Genomic DNA, 17786 nt, shown 5'->3' on the forward strand with positions numbered 1-17786 from the left:
CGTCATTTTGATAGTCTAAATTCCCAGCTAACATAAACGCACCACAAGATAGAACGTTGAAACGTTGAAAACGTTGAAAAGCTGACTTATTTTAGTAATTTAAATTTAAAACGTGTAACCAGTGCAATATATGGACACAGTACATATAGGGATTAATTCAGTTATTTAAAAATAACATTATTTTTAATTCATTCCAGAGTTGCGTCATGGTAGCATATGGAATTGTTCTGTTAATCGTTATTTGTTGTTTTATATACTGTTGTTCATAATTCTTTGGTCGAATTGATTATTGATTATTATTTATATAGGGGTGGCAGGAAATTTTTGGGAGGCACAAACCAATATATCGATAACTATTAAAAATATTTTTATTTATTTGTGCCTAAACCTTTGAGTGAAACTTAACAATATTCCCATTTTCAACAAACAAACGTTGATGTATGGTGGTTTGTATTAAAACTCAAATATCTAAACACTTAGACTTGCTATTCATGCCCACGTATTAAAAATAAATACTTACTGTTGAAATATTTATTTAGACTGATTATAGAAACATGATGAAAATATTACCCTAAATTCTGGAGAACTTATGAGATTTTTTAAAGTAAAACAATAACTGAGCGAGTTGTAATTTATTCACTCCAGTGATTTCTACTAACCTACATTGCTTTTTGGCGCTGAGTTTGTATGAGACCTTTATTCTGAAAGGGTGAGCGGAAGTGGACTGTGCTAGCCGTTGATATCTTTATCCCCGCGCAGTGATATCTGTTTATTCGTCGCTTTTCTGGACTACAGTGAACGTCGTAAGGAAACAGAGACTTTGCTTTAGTGTTCTGATGAAACATGGAGAAGGAAGACGGGGTCGTGGCGGTTAAACGGTGAGATCCATTTATTTATTACTTTTTTCTTTTTTTTTTTTTCTTTTTTTTTCTTTTTTTTTTTTACGAAAATTGGGTTTACGTGATTCAGATGTGGGAGAATTTGCTCGAAATTTTCCGAAGCGAGTTCGGCTGCGAGAACAAACAGCTGCATCTCTCTGGTGTTGTGATTAAATGAGCTAAATCCGCTGCTACATGTTAAGCTAATTTCTCCGTTTTGCTTGCCAAAATGTGTCGCTTTTGGTGAAAATGTGTGGTATGTGTCGTGTGGATGGGCTCCGGAGGCCCCCTGCTTCTTGTTTCTGCGCCATTGTTTACGCCACGGTCACAGATGGAGGCTTTCAGCGTGGATTCAACCTTACTTTTAATTTCACGTTGTTGCATTGATCAGAAATGTCTGCTGAGAGTTTGTGTTTATTTGCTGCTTGTTTTTACAGTATTTCCTGTAAAAATGACCGGCAGGAGAAGGTCAGATAGTTCCTCTGTTCTGGTGACATTCAGGGTAAAAGTGTTTTATTTTTGTTTATGCAAAAGTCTAAATTATTTACATAAATCTAATTTGAATTAAGGGGATTATAAAAGCCTTTGAAACAGTCTCTGTTCTCATTCCATTATTTGATAAATAACTCCAGTGTTTGTATTTGTGTCCCTCTCCCTGCTACAGGACAGTAATAAAGCTCCTGCTGTAATCCTCCATCACTTAGTAAATATAGTTCACACACATGGCCACAATCCAGATTATGTTCTCGGTCAGTTTCGGACTCCAGAGGACATAAACACACACTGCCATCTAAACAGATAATGACCACAGTTTGTCCTCTGATCTAGGACAGTTTGTTCTCTTAAACTCCGCCCTCTTGCCAAATGTTTTTCTCTTCTTGTGAATTTTTGTCGGATCTTGACTGCAGAGGTCTTAGTTCCTGAAGTCTAGCTTTCTTCCTGTTGTTTTTCGCACATTTTTAAACACTTTTAGTGGCTTTCGGTTTGACAGGTGTGGAGCAGAGCTGTGTTTCTTCTGTTTTGTTTGTTTTGAACCAAGTTGTTCTTTAGTGCCTGTTGCAGAACAAATGGACTGTTTTATTGTGGAATGTTGAACTCACCTGGCCTCAGGTGAACACTGCTAATTGATGTGATTAGTATCTATGCTAACTACTCCAAGTAATCCAAGCCTATAATTATACCAGAGAGTGGATAGTCCGTTTACAAAAGTGTAAATAAATAGTTGAATTCTGCATCTATCAATAGCTTTGGGTGATGTGGTGGAAAAGGTTATTCATGTTTCAGAATTCAAGTTGATTTTTCCTACTTTGAACTACAAAAATCTGACTCCATATTGCCTCGTTTCTACAGAGTGGTACTGGTTGATATGGTACGCTACAATGCCTCACTATTCCGGGGCCCGTTTCAGTTCTGGGCCCGTTTCAGTTCTGGGCCCATTTCAGTTCTGGGCCCGTTTCAGTTCTGGGCCCATTTCAGTTCTGGGCCCGTTTCAGTCCTGGGCCCGTTTCAGTTCTGGGCCCATGGTGCAACGGTTTGGTTTGATTAGGGTGGCGCTACTGGCGTCCATTGATTTCAGGGTGGAAAAACTGCACTGGTTGAAACAAATACATGACCTAATAGTTTGTTCTTGCATTAGCTTGATGTCATGTCAGGAGTTTGGGCTTTATGCTGCCTGTCCAGTGAGAGGCAGCGTTTCCAGGACCATAAAATACAAAACGAGAGACGACAAACTTTAGCTTTCTGCACTGACAACCCAGTCTTTTGCATGCAGGACGTCCATTTTGTGTTTAGACTTTATTCTAAGCATTCTGACCTTAGTGTAGTGTCCTATTTATATTTGATTGATTGGGAGTTTGTAAATTTTGAATTTCAAGTTTAATGAAACAAATGTTTCCCACCATCCAAATGGATTCTATCGAGTTTCAATGAGCTAGTTGGGCGCCTAGCTCCGTTTGTTCCCCACAGTCAGTGTGGCACAGTGTGGCAGTCCTTATTGAAACTGGTCCATCAACTCAACATCATCAGCTTGGTGTTGCTTACAACAGAGTTTGATGTGAACTCTGTTCCACAGCTTAACTGTCTGTTTCAGAACCATAAAGGTGGATCCTCACAGAGTTCCCTGGAAACGATTCGGATGATAGTTGATTGTCACGCAGGTCTGTCACAATAACACATTTTATCAAGTGATAAATTAAATATAAAGTCTCTCTAAACAAAACTGTCCTTCACAAAAAGGACTTTAGTCATCCAGTAGAAAAAGAGAAAAACAATAAACCATGCAAATGGAAATGATTGAGTTAGTTTTAATTTATCATGTGATTAATTGATTTATTGTGACAGGACAAGCTGTAAGTCCTCATCAGATGATTTACACCCAGATTCTGTCCTAAAATTACAGACGACTGAATGGGTTTTAGGTGAGGCAGTCAGAGAGCCGAGTTGGCAGGTAGATGTGAAGTGGGAGGAAAAGTTCCTTCATAACCAGCAGAGCTGTTGTTTTTCACTGCCACCATCCTATATAGTGAAAAGTTACAGTTTTCTCTTCAGCTGCATCTTATTAAAACGACTGAACTGCAGCAAAATGACGAGGCAGAGAAAGAGAATAATAGAAATTCAACGTTTTTAAAGGGATGTTGGTTGTTATATTTGTGGACTATACATGGAATAATCGTTAGGTTTTGTTGGCGGTTAAGAAGTGAGAATTTTGATCAATTTATTCTCCTTTAAAGATGTAAAATGATGGTTTTGACATCATGATTCATGCTGTATTTTATATATAATCAATAAATAAAGAAACAAAATGATGAAAATGGTTAAATGCTCCCTCCAGTTCGACTCCGCTCCCAGAGTTTTATCATCTCAGCTCTGTTGTTGTTTCCTCGTGTTTCTCTACGTTGACATTCAGCTGAGGAATGTTTTCACTGAAAGACCTCAAATCCTCAGAAATACAGATGTTTGCTTCAGACTGAGCTGACTTGTGAAACTTCCTACAGCAGATCAGGCCTTTCAGGAACTGCTGTGTCAGAGAGTAAACAATTTAAAGCTTCACTTCTCAGGGATTTAACTGCAGTTAGGCTGCAATTAACAATTATTTTAGCAACCGATTAATCTATCGATTTATTTAGATGATTAATCTGATAAAACAATTGGCACATTTTGTAGACTTTTCATCAAACCATTCAAGCCTTTTTATACAGTATTAGAAACATTTAAAGATGCAAATAAATAAATAATTCAGTTCCTTTAAACATTTTCTTGCCTAAAATGCAATAATAGCATTTAGTCTGCAGCTAAAAATACTTCCAACATAAACATGAAAAGATAAATCCTTTCTGTATGTAGTATGAATGCTGATCTGTTTTTTGTTGTTGTTTTTTTTTCACAAAATTTGAACCAAGTGAAGCTAAAATTGCCACTTCAGTAATTCTGGATAGAAAGTATTTACAAACAGAAAATGTTTTTTATCTCAACTGGAAAATGTCCACAGTTTTTATACAGTTGCTGCTCAGTTATTTTTTGATTAAGCAGTTACTGAACTGGTTAAATATTATTTGAATAATCAATTAACCATAATTAATTGTTTCAGCCCTAAACAGCAGCTTTAGGGGAGGAAAAAAACAAATTATTTTGTGTAAATTATCCTCTGGAACATTTTAGAATATTTTCTTTGCCATTCTTGACCCCTTGTCTCATGTGGCGACCCCTGAAAGCAGAAAGGTTTTCCTCCTGCGGTTCCCTCCCTTACAGTAATCTGCAGAGCCGATGTGTGGAGTTTCTCATTCCTCCGGAGTCGCGGTGAAGTTCCAGGACAGCTGTGGGAGTGGGCATGACCTGGCATGCTCAGCCGCCTGCACACGGCGGCGGCTTTTGGACCTTAATCTGAATCTGGTCGCTGATGCAGCGTGATCAAACTGAAATGTGTGGCGTCTGTTTACGCGGCGTGTTTTTGTTCTGAACTTCCTGTTCTCAGTACACAGAGTTCTTCAGTTTGAGGACGTCACAGTTGGCTCAGACAAACCAGGCAGCCAGGAAGAGGTCGCCGTGTTTTATTAGCTGTAAACTAGTTGAACTGTAAACGAGAACAACCCAAATGATCCAAAAGGTGTTGCAATCATCACTCAGCTCTGAGGTTTTTTTTTTTTTTTTCTTTCACTCGCTCAAGTTTAACTCTGATGAACGGAAGCTGGAGGTTTATATCGGCGTCGATCCTGAGTGAAATTCCAGCCTCTGGTTGCATCATGATGCCTGCAGCAGCTTGGCGTTACGCTGCAGCTGCACAGTTTTAACAGTTTTAACAGTTTTAAATGGGGAAGCAACTTGAAGGGATGAAGAAATGATTTCATTGCAAGTTGCTATCAGCTTTTCTTGGCAACAAACTGAAGATTTCCCGTTTGAAATCGTTCCAACTGCGTCACATTTCTGTAATAAATTCTGCAGCCTTTAACAGGTTTTCCTCTGGGATTTATGTCTATCCAGCTTTTCTCACCCTGACGAGGAAAAGCATCCCCTCAGCATTATGCTCCCACCACCATGCTTCACTATGGTGATGTGCAGTCTCATTTTTCTGGACACATTATTTTGCTCCATATTAATAAGTAACTTCTTCACTTGACCTGAGCAGCTCTTTAGGGCTGCAGCTAACAGTTATTTATTATTCTGACGATAAAAAAAAAACCTGACATTATAATGCAAATAAACAAATCATTCAATTCCTTTTTCAAATAAGAAAATAAACAATTTGTGGCCTAAATCAAACTAACAGCAGTTTCTGCTCAACTTGGTATCAATACAGTGTAGAACTGATCTGGTGATTTTTTATTTTCTGTTTACTACCTGATTTCAACATCAGAAGAAGAAGAAATGACAGTAAACAGATTTAAAACCGATGAGTCAGCGTGACGAGTTTGGCTGTTTTGTTCTGTGTTTAAGCTGCAGTCATTTTGGACTCTCCGCTCTGGTCATGCTGGTTTCAGGTGAATCGGTGTCTGCAGCGTTCCTCCGGCCTCCTCCCAGGTTTTATCTCACTGTAATCTCACTGTAATCTGCTGCAGGTATTTGACATTTGACCCCTTGCAGAAGCTCAGATACACGGTTGAAACACGGCAGTACACATGAGGGTCTGTGGGGTTTCTGAGTTCAGCTTGCCTACCAGAGGGGTAAAGAGGCGCCTCCCCCCCCCGGCAGAAACTTTCACAACAACCCACAACGTGGTTCACGTGAGCAGAGGCGGCGCGCCACGCGTCGGCTGCATGGACACTGAGCTGCTCTGTTTACATCCAAAGCTGGAGCCGCAGGACGCTGGTGGGAACTGGGCTGTTCATCGTGATTAATCGATTATTCAATTAATCAACTAATTTAGTTATTGATTAATTATTGAGAAGACTCAATGAAGGAAAATTTGCTGAAAGAACAACAAATCCAGAGCAGAAATTAAGCCTGAACTGCTAAAAAATTCTATTTGTTTTGCATTTAAGATAAAAAAAAAAAAAGACATTCTTCTCTGTAAATATGATTTACTCATAACTTCTCAAGTGGCTGTTTTAGCTTCATTTTGTTCAAATTCCTTTACAAATTTCCTGTCAAGCACTTTATTAATCTGTTAATCTATAAATAATCAGGTCACATCTTGACGTTGGACACAGTTGAAGCGTTCTTTAAAAAAATGCTGTTATTGTGTTTTAGGCAATAAAATGTTTCTTCACATTTAAAACATTTCTTGAAAAATTAGTTTACTTGCATCATTTAATGTATTTTTATGTTAAACTAAAAAAGATTGTAGTTAAACAAAAATCTATTTTTTAATAGGATGAATTTATTAATCGTCAGAATAATCAATTAATTGATTAGTAAAATAATTGTTAGTTGCAGCCAGAGTTGGAATCCCCCAGAAGACGTAAACAGGAAGTGATTTAGATTCCTACAGGAGTCAGGAAGGATGGATAAACATCTCAGATGAACGTCGCCGTTTCCTCCAGCGCTGAGGCGCCATGTTGGGCTCTGGTTTGCTCCACAGAGGCGACGTGAAGCAGCATAAACGTTTTATTTTCTCCACACATGGTGGGAGTGTCTGTGCGTTCTCTGGTCCGGTCCAAACCGAGGCTCATAAGCTGCAGAGTTCACTAGGTTTCCTGCAGGAGGAGGAGGAAGAGGAGGAGGAGGAAGGGGCCGGCTCCAGGCTGCGCTCCATGTCACAAGTTACAGATCCTGCTGGTATTTTTCCACTTCAGATTGTTTTGCTAGCCTTGTGAAGTGGGTGTGGGACACCATGTTTGGGTGGACTGTCTCTGATTTTACTCTGATCAGCTCGAGCTGCAGCAAGTTTAACATTTTCACTTCTGTCAGGATCCAAATAGCTGCAGCTTTTTTACCTATTTAACAGCAGGTGACAGGAATCGGTGGATCTGGACGGATTTTACAACCTGAGAAACAGAAACCATTCAGATTAGAGAAGCACCGATCTGGTTTTACCGGCCAGCGTCGATTTCTGGATTTCTTTGAGGTCGTCTGCTGAGTTGGACTCTTTCTGATTTTCCATTGTAAAACCTATAAATAAATACAAACACATCTTTGTTTTAATTCAATCTAAACTGTATTTCAGCTGTTTGGTGCTTCTAAATATAGCAAGAAAGTCGCTGAGTTGGCAGCAGTGGGGTGATAATTGATAACTGCATGACGTGTCAGTGAAACAGGCAGAAGAGGACAGCGGCTGGTTTTTAGATATTTGCTGATGATGATAAGATCGGCTGATCACCGATCTCCCAAAATTAAGGAAATTTTCACTGTTTGATAAATCGGTGCTCCCATTCTTGCATTGTGTCGTCGACTTCACCGCAATCTCTCAAATCAAGCTTGCATGTGGCGACAGTGGAGAGTAAAAGCTCCTGTTTAACAGGAAGAAACCTGCAGCAGAACCAGAACTGGGCTCGGTACCAATGACAATCTGCTTCCTGCTCCTCCTCTCCCTCCTGCAGGAGCAGCTCGGAGCAGAGGAAGCTCCGTTCTCGCGATGCGGCCCGCTGCCGGCGCAGCCAGGAGACCGAGGTGTTCTACGAACTGGCCCGGACGCTGCCGCTGCCGCGCCGAGTCTGCACCCACCTGGACAAGGCCAGCATCATGAGGGTGACGCTCAGCTTCCTGCGGATGCAGCAGCTCCTGCAACCCGGTGAGATGGAAATCCTCTGGTTTCGGTGCAGCAGAGTCTCTGGATAGATGTAGATAAAAGCTTGTTTCTAAAAAAAACAACAACTTTGTGTTATACTTAAATTTTTTAATTATGTTGGTAATAATTTTATCCAGATTAAAAATGAAACGCCTCCATCTGCATCTGCAGGTAAAATTTGAATCATTCTTGAGTTGCAGATTGGGGCCGCACAAACTCAATCCAAGGACCTCACAGGGCCCCTGAGCCACTCTTTGGACACCCCTAACTTCTGCTGACATCATTGTTTATCTTTGCAACATTTAATGCCACAAACGTCACATAATTTAGATTTAATTCTCCGTGTTTGGATCCACTGAAAATAATAAAACTCTAATATTCAGGGTGTCTGCACGTCCTTAAAATGTCTTAAATTCAGTTTTTAAAAGTAAATATGCTAATTATACGTCTAAAACTTTGTCATTTAATTGTATATATAGTCTTTTTTCACGCCAGACTTTTTATCAAGCAGAGGTTTGAGTTGCATTCAGACGTTTTCATTAGGTTTTGTGGCTCAAAGCTAACGCTAACTAGCTGCTAATATGGTCTTTCTAGCTAGCTTTTTTCTGTGTCCATGTTTTAAATTACTGTCTTACATTCAGTAATTTAAGACAGAAGTAATTTAATTTAGGAGTAGAAACTAGTTACATTTATTTCAGTAACTTATTTGAAAACATTTCTTTCACGAGTATTTTTACTACACTGTACTTTGAATAATTTTATTATAAAGTATCACTACTTTTACTTGAGTAAAATATCTGGATTATTTTTACCCACTAAATAAAAAACAAAAAATGTTTTAACCAACAATAGACACAGACCTGCAGTTTCTGCTGAAGTTTCATAAGTTTTTTATTATTATTTTTGTTACTTCTGTAAATCATTGTCAGTTTGGTCCTTAAAATACCAAATTAACAAAAAAATCTCAAAAATGTTTTTTAAATATAAAATGAATGATAATTTGATCAGTTACCCAGTACTTGAGTAAACATTTTGCAAAATACTTTTTCCACTCTTGAGTAATTTCTTGGTTTAATATGTTGCAGTAATGCTACTTTTAGCTGAGTATAACCAGCTGTGGCATTAAAGAGCTTTTCTTCCTGAAACCTGCAGAAACTCTGATGTTGTTTTTTTATTCCTACAGAAGAAACTGTGAAGAAAGAGGAGGAGGAGGAGGATGAAGATCCGATGGACGCTTTCTTTCCCCAGGCCTTGGCGGGCTTCATCATGGTGATGACCGAGGAGGGGGACATGGTGTTCCTGACGGAGAACGTCAACAAGCACATCGGCATCACGCAGGTTCTGCCCGGTTCCTCCTCCGGTTCTGATCCCGGCCGGATTCCTGCCCCGTCTGACCCGCTTGTTTTCTGTGTCACAGCTGGAGCTGCTCGGCCAGAGCGTCTACGACTTCATTCATCCCTGCGACCAGGAGGAGCTGCGAGACCTGCTGACTCCACGTCCGGGTCAGAACCGCAGAACCAACTCAATGAATATGAATAGTTTATGTAGCAACTAAAATAGTTCATGAATGAAAAGGAGCAGAAAGACGTTTAACCTTAAATCTGCCATAAGAAGAAATTTTAAAGGCACAACAAAACATGAGCCAAGTTTTTATTTGTTATATTTTGTTTTTATTTGTTATATTTTGTTTTTATTTGTGTTATATTTTGTTTTTATTTGTGTTATATTTTGTTTTGTGACTTTTGCTTCTGTGTCTCCAGGTCTGAGTAAGAAGCTGATGGCGGAGCAACCGAGTGAGAGAAACTTCTTCCTGCGGATGAAGAGCACCCTGACCAGCAGGGGGCGCACCGTCAACATCAAATCTGCCACCTGGAAGGTAAAGAGAGAGAGAAATCTGGTTATTTACTTCTTTTCTAAAGTGATTAATTTAATACTCAGTTACATTTAAAAAAAAAGATTCACAACCTGAATACGTTTAAACAATTTACTTTTCAGCCTCATTCTATTCTTTTTACATATTCCATCTTATAACATTTAATCAAATAAAACTGGCTCTTTTTAAAACTTTTGTTTTGATCTTTTAAAGTCATGAACTCCAACAGTTTCTGACTTGAAGGACTTTGTTGAATATTTAAACCTTTTCCCTGTAAATCAAGTATTTCTGACTTTTCCACCATAAAGTTATTTTTGTTTTTACACGCCTTTGTTCAAATACATGATAAAATAATTTAAATAAATCTTGAACAAATTAATAAAATTTACATCTTTTAAAAGTTAAAGTTCAGGGAGGAGTAGTAATGATTTAAAAAAATAAAAAAGCTGTTTCCATCTGTGTAGCAGGATGCCTGTTACCATGACAACACATGCTTATCTGGGATTATTGCGAGACGCTCAGAAACAAATTCCCGATTTCGTATCGCAGTAACTCAAACGTATTATTACTTTTATTTACTTTACCGATACTTGAAAAAAAAGAAAAAGTAATGGGATTACAGTAAGGCAGTACTTCTGGCGCGGTGGTGATGCGTTCCCAGCGTGCAGCGGAGGGTGAAGTCACTGCGTGGCGTTGAGGTTAAATTTGTCCCTCATGTGAGTCCAGGATGAAAGCGATACGAGGCGCTGAGTGTTTCCGTGGAGACGAGCCAAGGTCGCGTCAACGCCTCCGCCAGCGATCCCAGGAACTCGGAGCGCCCGGCTCGGCTCTGCAGAGCTCCGGACCCGACATTTATAGTCCAGACGCGCTGCAGCAGATGGTACCGCTGAGACCCAACGGGCTGCAGCAGAACTTTGACTTTTCATTTTGTTTTATATGAAAACCCCAGAACACTTTCGCTTTAATTATTGGGACGGATGCAGTTATTGATTTTTGATCGCTGCTGCATCTCTAGTGAAGATTGAATTACTGTAAAGTCAGGATTTGTTTTTGTACCAATCACTCCTCTGGTTTCTGTGGCTCAGCGTGATGTCAGGGCGGCCATCTTGTTTGACAGCTTCTGTTTAGTTCTGAATTCAGGTCAATAATAAGGCCATTCTAGTTCTTTTTTCTTCTGTTTTTAATTGATAGTGAGGCCGAAATCAAACAAGAATAAAGTATTAACATTATTATACCAACACAAAAATAACAAAAGGAAATATCCAAGCTTTTTTCTCATTAAAAAATCTTTTTTTAAGGCGTCCTGGTAAAATTGTGTCTTTATTCTAATATTACGACTCGATTCTTATTTTGAAACACTGGCTCTAGTGGAGCTCACATAAAGGAGGATTTGAACAAAACCCACTTTCCTGTCATTTGTAGTTTATTCATCCTGTATGAAACAATGTTATTTATTTATTTTCATCCCTTCTGTCAGGATGGTAGCGACAGTTTCCCTCTCGCCCTTCCCTCAGGTTCTCCACTGCACGGGCCACATCCGCCCCGTTGGCTCAGCGCCGCCCCCTGCTGCCAGGGTGATGACGCTGCTGTGCGAGCCGATCCCCCACCCGTCCAGCGTGGAGTTCCCTCTGGACAGCTGCACCTTCCTCACCCGCCACACCATGGACCTGCGCTTCACCCACTGCGAGGGCAGGTGGGTCGCTCGCCTCGTCCTCCACAGAACCACCGGACTCGGCTTTTACTCTGCGGGTTTCTGTCGTCAGGGTAACGGAGCTGGTGGGTTACAAACCGGAGGACCTGATTGGACGCTCGGCCTACGAGTTTTATCACGCGCTCGACTCGGATCGCATCAAGAAGAGCCTGATAACACGTGAGTTAATAATTATTATTCCCAATATTCAGACCCATTTTTACTGTTGTATAGCAACACAAATATTAACACAAAAATATATAAACATAAGAATAATAAAATCAAATACCTGAAAGAAGTACAAAGATAGATAATCCACTCCTTCAAGTCAAACATTATTGATCATATTATTAGTTATTAGTTTGTTTTTGGTGATCGTTTTCATTTTGGATATTTAAAATGTTTTCTGTTCCAGAGTTAAATGTTCTTTACAAATTTAAAGTTTGCAATAATATTGTTGTTTTGAGGCCATTAATAGTAAATAACACATTTTTAAAGATCCTTTTTAATTATAATGAACATTTAACACATTTTAAACATCTGGAAAAAAACAACAAATGAAATGAATTATAAATTCTCTGTAAACAAAATGATCCTTCATAAAACGGCTAGTAGAGAATAAATCACTGGACTGAAAACTTTAGTTTTTGGTAGAAAGAAAGAGAGAAATGATAAATTATTGATTTCATTTTAAGTTATCGTGCTATTAATTGATTTATTGCTGAATATGACAGGGTGACGTTTGAATGAGTGTAAGTGGATTAAAGTTCCTCTTCCTGTGGCTGCAGTTCTCTCCAAAGGTCAGGTGAACACTTCCTCCTACCGCTTCCTGGCCAACTGCGGCGGCTTCGTGTGGGCCGAGACTCAAGCCACCGTCCTCTACAGCAAGACGTCGCAGCCTGAAGCCGTCGTCTGCCTCAACTTCATCCTCAGGTGCTCCGACCGGCGGAGAGCGAGGAGGAGGAGCGATGAAGCAGCAGCTCTAACCTTCCTCCTGGTTGTGTCCTCCTGCAGCGCGGTGGAGCAGCCGGATGTGGTGTTCTCCGTGGAGCAGACCCGCTGCAGCCTCCTGCCTAAAACCGAGCCGTCCTCCATGGAGCGCGCCGCCGAGGACAGCGGCATCTCCGATACCTGCGACTCGGACGGCGAGGACGGCGGCGGCTCGGCGGATCTCCTCCTGAAGCTGACGGAGAAACCGGAGGAGCGGCTGCAGCTGGCGGAGGGCGGGACGCCGCCGCTGATGGCAGGTGAGCCGGCGGTTCTGACCCGTTAGACAGTCTGATGGGTTTCAAACCACGGCTGCAGCTAACGATTACTTTAATAATCAATTATTATAACAATTATTTGGACTATTAATCACTTATTCTGATGATTAATCGTTTAAAAATGGCATCCTGTTAATTTTACAAGTAACTATTTTGGGCTGTGGCTAATAATGAGTTTAGTTCTGGATTATTATGATGGTTAATTGATAAAAAAAATAAAAATCGGCCCATTCTGCAGATTTTTCATTCGACCACTAAAGGTTGTTTTATACAATATTTAAAATATGTAAAAATGCAAATGAACAAATAATTCAATTCATTTTTTTTAATTAGAAAATAAATCTTTTATTGCCTGAAATGCATTTTCAACAATCTCTTGTGATAATTTAATCATTTGGAGCAAAAAACGAACCTGCAGCTAAAACAGACTAAATAAATCCTTAAATGTTTTTATTTCTCAAACAGTTTGGGTTTAATTTCTGCTCTTGTTTGTTGTTTTCCCACCAAATCACCTGTTTTTGAATCAGTACTGAGATTAATCGATTATTCAACTAGTTGATGATTATTTCAAAAATCGGGTTAATAATTAATAATAATTAATTCAATTAATCGTTCCAGCCTGATTTCCAACCAGCAGCTGGTTTTTCCCCGTCAGGTCTGGTGGAGCTGTCGTTCGCCAGTCCTCCCAGTCCAGACGTGGTTCCGGACCACCCCAAGGATCTGTGCAGCCCTCAGCTGCGGCAGCTGCTGTCGCCCATCTTCGACGGCCTGAATCCGTCCTCGTCTCCGGCCGCCTCCTCTGAGCCGGACCTGGTAGACAAACCTCCTCTTTTAACCAGCGACTGGTTCTGGTTCTGGTTCTGGTTCTGGTCTAACTGCTGGTCTCTGTTCGGTCCCAGAGCCCCTGTGAGGAGGAGGCGATGGACACCAGCGAGGTGGAGCGTTTCTTCACCATCTGCCCGGAGGAAACGCAGCTCAAGGAACAAACTGTCGAGGTGGGAAGCAGGAAACGATTTACAGCCGAAACACTCAGAAACTTAGACAAGGATGCTAGAAATTTTATTTTAAAAACTTGGAAATATCCAAAAAACCTAAAATTGCAAGAAAAAAAGGACATTTTGAGATTAATTTCAGAAATTTTCCCTAAAAAAAAAAAAACTTGGAAGATTCTTACGTTTCAAAAGTTGATCATTTTCCACTTTTGAGATTCAGAAATTTCTAGAACAAAATGGGGAAATTTCTGAGTTTGAAAAGTCAAAAATTTGCTATAAGAGCTTCAGAAATTTTGAAATGAATCTTAGAAATTTTCTTTTAAAAAGATTTTTAAAAAATTCTGCTAATCAAAAAATTTCTAGAAAAAAGTTTCTGAGCTCCAAAAGTCAAACGTTCGCAAGAAAAAAAGTTTAAAAATTCAAATATTTAGACTTTTTAAACTTAGTTTCTCTAGAAACGTTCAGAGTTTTTTTGGCAGAAATTGACTCTTTTTCTACGTAGATTGGCTGCAACGTGCCGTCAGAATCCTGTTGATGGATTGAGTCGGATTTTAATCCCAGCTGTCGTCCATCTTGTTTCAGGACGTGGAGGGGAAGGAGCTGGAGATGTACGCGCCGTACATCTCCATGGACGACGACTTCCAGCTCACCTTCCTCAGCAATCTGCCGCAGGAAGCCAACAAACCCGCGTCGCTGCTGCTGCAGGGCGCCGACGGGATTCCTGCCGCCACCGTCAGCAGGAAGAGGTGAGTCGCATCACTTCCTGTCAGGACGATCCAGGGTCAGGTCCTGAGAGACGTTTATTAATCAAGTTGAACAAGTCAAACATTTGTGCTGCTATCACTTTAAAGATGTCAGTAATAGTTTTCTGAGGTCATGAAAGGTCAACTTTCCCCACAACATTAAAAAAAAATCAAACAAATTTGGTTTCAATCAACTCTGTTTTAAGTGACATAATTTGAGATTTTCTGTTGTCAAAATGTTGATTTTATTGCACGTTTTAGTTTTTTTATAGTTTGTCCTGAAGAGGGCGCCAGAGGAAACATTTTCTTCCAGTGAAGCAGGAAACTTAAAACACTGAAACCAGTTTCTCCACTGCGTTTAATGAGGATCAACACTTTTCCATGTAGCCTTCCTTTTTTAAATTATTACGTTTGAAATGACAGAAAATTTGATTATTGTTTGAATGTCTAAATTTTTTTCTTTAAAGTGCAACTTTTCTACAGCAGAAACTACACTCTTTGATGAAATGTTCATTTGTTTTAAAAACAACCACTTTTTTCTTCTGATAAATATTTAAATTAAATAATTTGGTCTTAATAAATAAATAAAAAACAAACTGAGGTTTTAGCTTTTGAACATGTATTTTTTTTTTTTTATTGTTTTAATCAGATTTTTGCTGCCTGGTTTCATCGGTTCGTCTGTTTCTCCTTCAGGACTCACGACTTGGACAAAGAGCCGCCGCCTCTGCTGATGATCCAGGACAAGAGACCCAAGCCGGACCCGTCCTCCATAGAGGAGGAGCTGCTGCTCAGCAACAGGCTGCTGGTGAGGCCTGCAGGATGCTAGCTGGCGTTAGCATTTAGCTCTGAACATTCGCTTTCAATCAGATCCACTTCAGGTTCAAACTAAACACTTTCAGATTCCTTTCTAGTTGTTTTTAAATGAAATGTCCTGATAGTTTAGTTGGTAGAAAGTTCTAGGTGCCATTTAAAGCTAATGCTAATGCTAGCATATTGCATGGTAACTAATGAAGGCTAATCTGAGCCTCATAAATGTGTTAATTTAATGCTTAAAAACCTCTGATCTTTTTTTTTTTTTTTTTTTTTAGGGTTCGCTGGAAGACGGCGACCAGCCGGATCTGATTCTGGACTCTGGACGCAGTCGGCTGCTCACAGACAGAGACCCGGTTCTGTCAGAACTGTGCGACACCGCAGGTAAAAACAAGCGCACCCAGAGCTTCCCCACAGAGTATAGGAGCAGAATCTGATTTATTAACATGAAACTATTGGAAAGGAGAGAACAAATGATCAGTTATTTGTTGTTGTTGTTGTTGTAGTTCTTCTTCTGGTTCAAGCTTTCCTCTTCATAGTAGAAAAAGAACTACTTCTACTTCTCGTAGTTTGTGATTCATTTCCTTAATAGTTCTTTTTTCTCCTAGTAGTTCTTCACATTAACAGAAAAAGTTTTTTCTTCTCTTCAACTGATACAAATTTTCATTTGAAAACAAACTGAATTTGAAACAAGCTCAACATTACAGACGCATTTAAAATTTGAAATAACTTTCACCAGCTAAGCATTCTGGGACTTGTATTCTTTTTTCCCCTCATATTTAAAGCAGAATCGTCTCTGTGTCTCTGCAGCTCTGATGAGGGACGTCTTCGTTCCTCGCCCGGCTGATCTGTCGCCGCCGCTCTCGCCCATGACCTGAGGCAGCTCCGGGGTCGGCGCGACCTCCGCCGCCACCATCAGGGCGAGCGACGTAGAGAGAGAGAGGGAGAGAGAGGTTGGCGCCGAGTCCGCCTGCAGCAGCAACACAGCAACTTAAGCGCACACATCTAAACAAAACCACAAACCTTTACGCACAAGATGGTCGCCTCGCACGCGCCTCGCCGCCCGCTGAGGGCTGAGCGACACAACCGACCGGGACGCTGTCCTCCGCTGTGAACCGAGGCGGCGCCGGTTTCCTAGGAAACGGCAGGCGGAGCCGGCTTTCTCCATCTGGAGCGTTCGGAAAAACAGATTTCTTAGTGCAGCTAAAAATCAGATGTATCACGATTTGAATAGTTTCTGTTTTAAAGATGAACAGCTTGCAAAAAGAAAAAAGAAAAGGTTTCGCTTGTGAAGCACTTCTACAATAATCTGCCGTTTTTATTTTCAGAATTACACCAAAAACCTTTTAAAAACAGCAACAACAACAAAAAAAAGCGAATATCAGTGGCAATTTTTACAACTTTTTCTACCTTTTGTTTTTAACGATGCATTAACTGTAGTTTGAGTTTATTTACCGTGTTAAATACGAGCCGCCTGCCGATCCGCGCTGGTGGCGCTCCTTCTGATCTTCCCGGCGTCCCAGGCGGGCGGAGTTCATCCGACACTCCCTGAAAGCCGATGCGAAGCGATCAATCAAAAGAAACGTTTTAGTAATTGACTCCCAGACTTCCCAGTGACTGACCCGGCTGGAAAACTGGAACACATTTTCTCCAGTTTTTAAATGGAAATCATGTATTTTACTAACTGCTTTAAAAAGCCATTACTAGCTGAATAAAAGTAGAGTTAGCATGTCTATGCTTGTGATTAAACACTAGTGTTTTATTTTTATTTTCTTCCTTTAAGTTTGAATCTTGTAACAAATTATACCTCAAATCGCTGAACTGAAACAGTTTTGATGAATTAAATCGATGTGAAACATTCAACGTGTCGCTTTCAGGAGACAAACAAACAAACAAACTGAATAAAAACTGCCAGGCTGTTTCTCACACAGAGCTCTGTGCCTTTTCACCATGCAGTAAAACCTCCAGCCAGACTGTTACCTTCACACTGATTCTGCTCTAAAGCTGCTTCTCTGCAGAGGGGCCAATAGATGAATAAATACTGTTTTCTGGAACCTTTTACTGTTTATCCTGTACGTATTCTTGAAGTAAATAAAACGGTTTAAAACTAAAACTGCTGTGAGTTTGACTGATCTATCAGAGCAGCAACACGTCTGGTTTTAAGTCAATAATTCATTAAAATTGATGAAAAAAGTTCCAGTTCTACTGGCAGAATATTTCACTTGGAAAAAATGTCAAATAATCTGCCAGTGAAACTTATACCTTTTGAAATCAATATTAAGGAATTATTGTCTTGAAACAAACTCATGTCTTGCTGAAAAGTTTTGTTTCATTTCAAGTCTGCTAAAAGTTTCCATTAGAAACTGAAAATACTGA

At 40.0% G+C, this 17786-nt stretch overlaps 1 protein-coding gene across 1 annotated transcript; it reads left to right on the plus strand.

The window, feature by feature from the left end:
• Positions 1 to 725: 725 nt before the first annotated feature.
• Positions 726 to 17523, plus strand: hif1al (hypoxia inducible factor 1 subunit alpha, like). The gene is made up of 15 exons (XM_044120081.1): positions 726 to 878; positions 7850 to 8040; positions 9221 to 9375; positions 9455 to 9539; positions 9798 to 9913; positions 11425 to 11603; positions 11674 to 11780; positions 12389 to 12533; positions 12615 to 12847; positions 13521 to 13678; positions 13765 to 13860; positions 14440 to 14603; positions 15294 to 15405; positions 15689 to 15794; positions 16221 to 17523. The coding sequence occupies exons 1-15, from the start codon at positions 844 to 846 to the stop codon at positions 16286 to 16288; spliced, it is 1950 nt and encodes a 649-aa protein (XP_043976016.1). The 5' UTR covers positions 726 to 843; the 3' UTR covers positions 16289 to 17523.
• The last annotated feature ends 263 nt before the right edge of the window (positions 17524 to 17786 follow it).

This window comes from Gambusia affinis, linkage group LG06 (assembly GCF_019740435.1).
Source record: "Gambusia affinis linkage group LG06, SWU_Gaff_1.0, whole genome shotgun sequence".
NCBI classification, from domain to species: Eukaryota; Metazoa; Chordata; class Actinopteri; order Cyprinodontiformes; family Poeciliidae; genus Gambusia; species Gambusia affinis.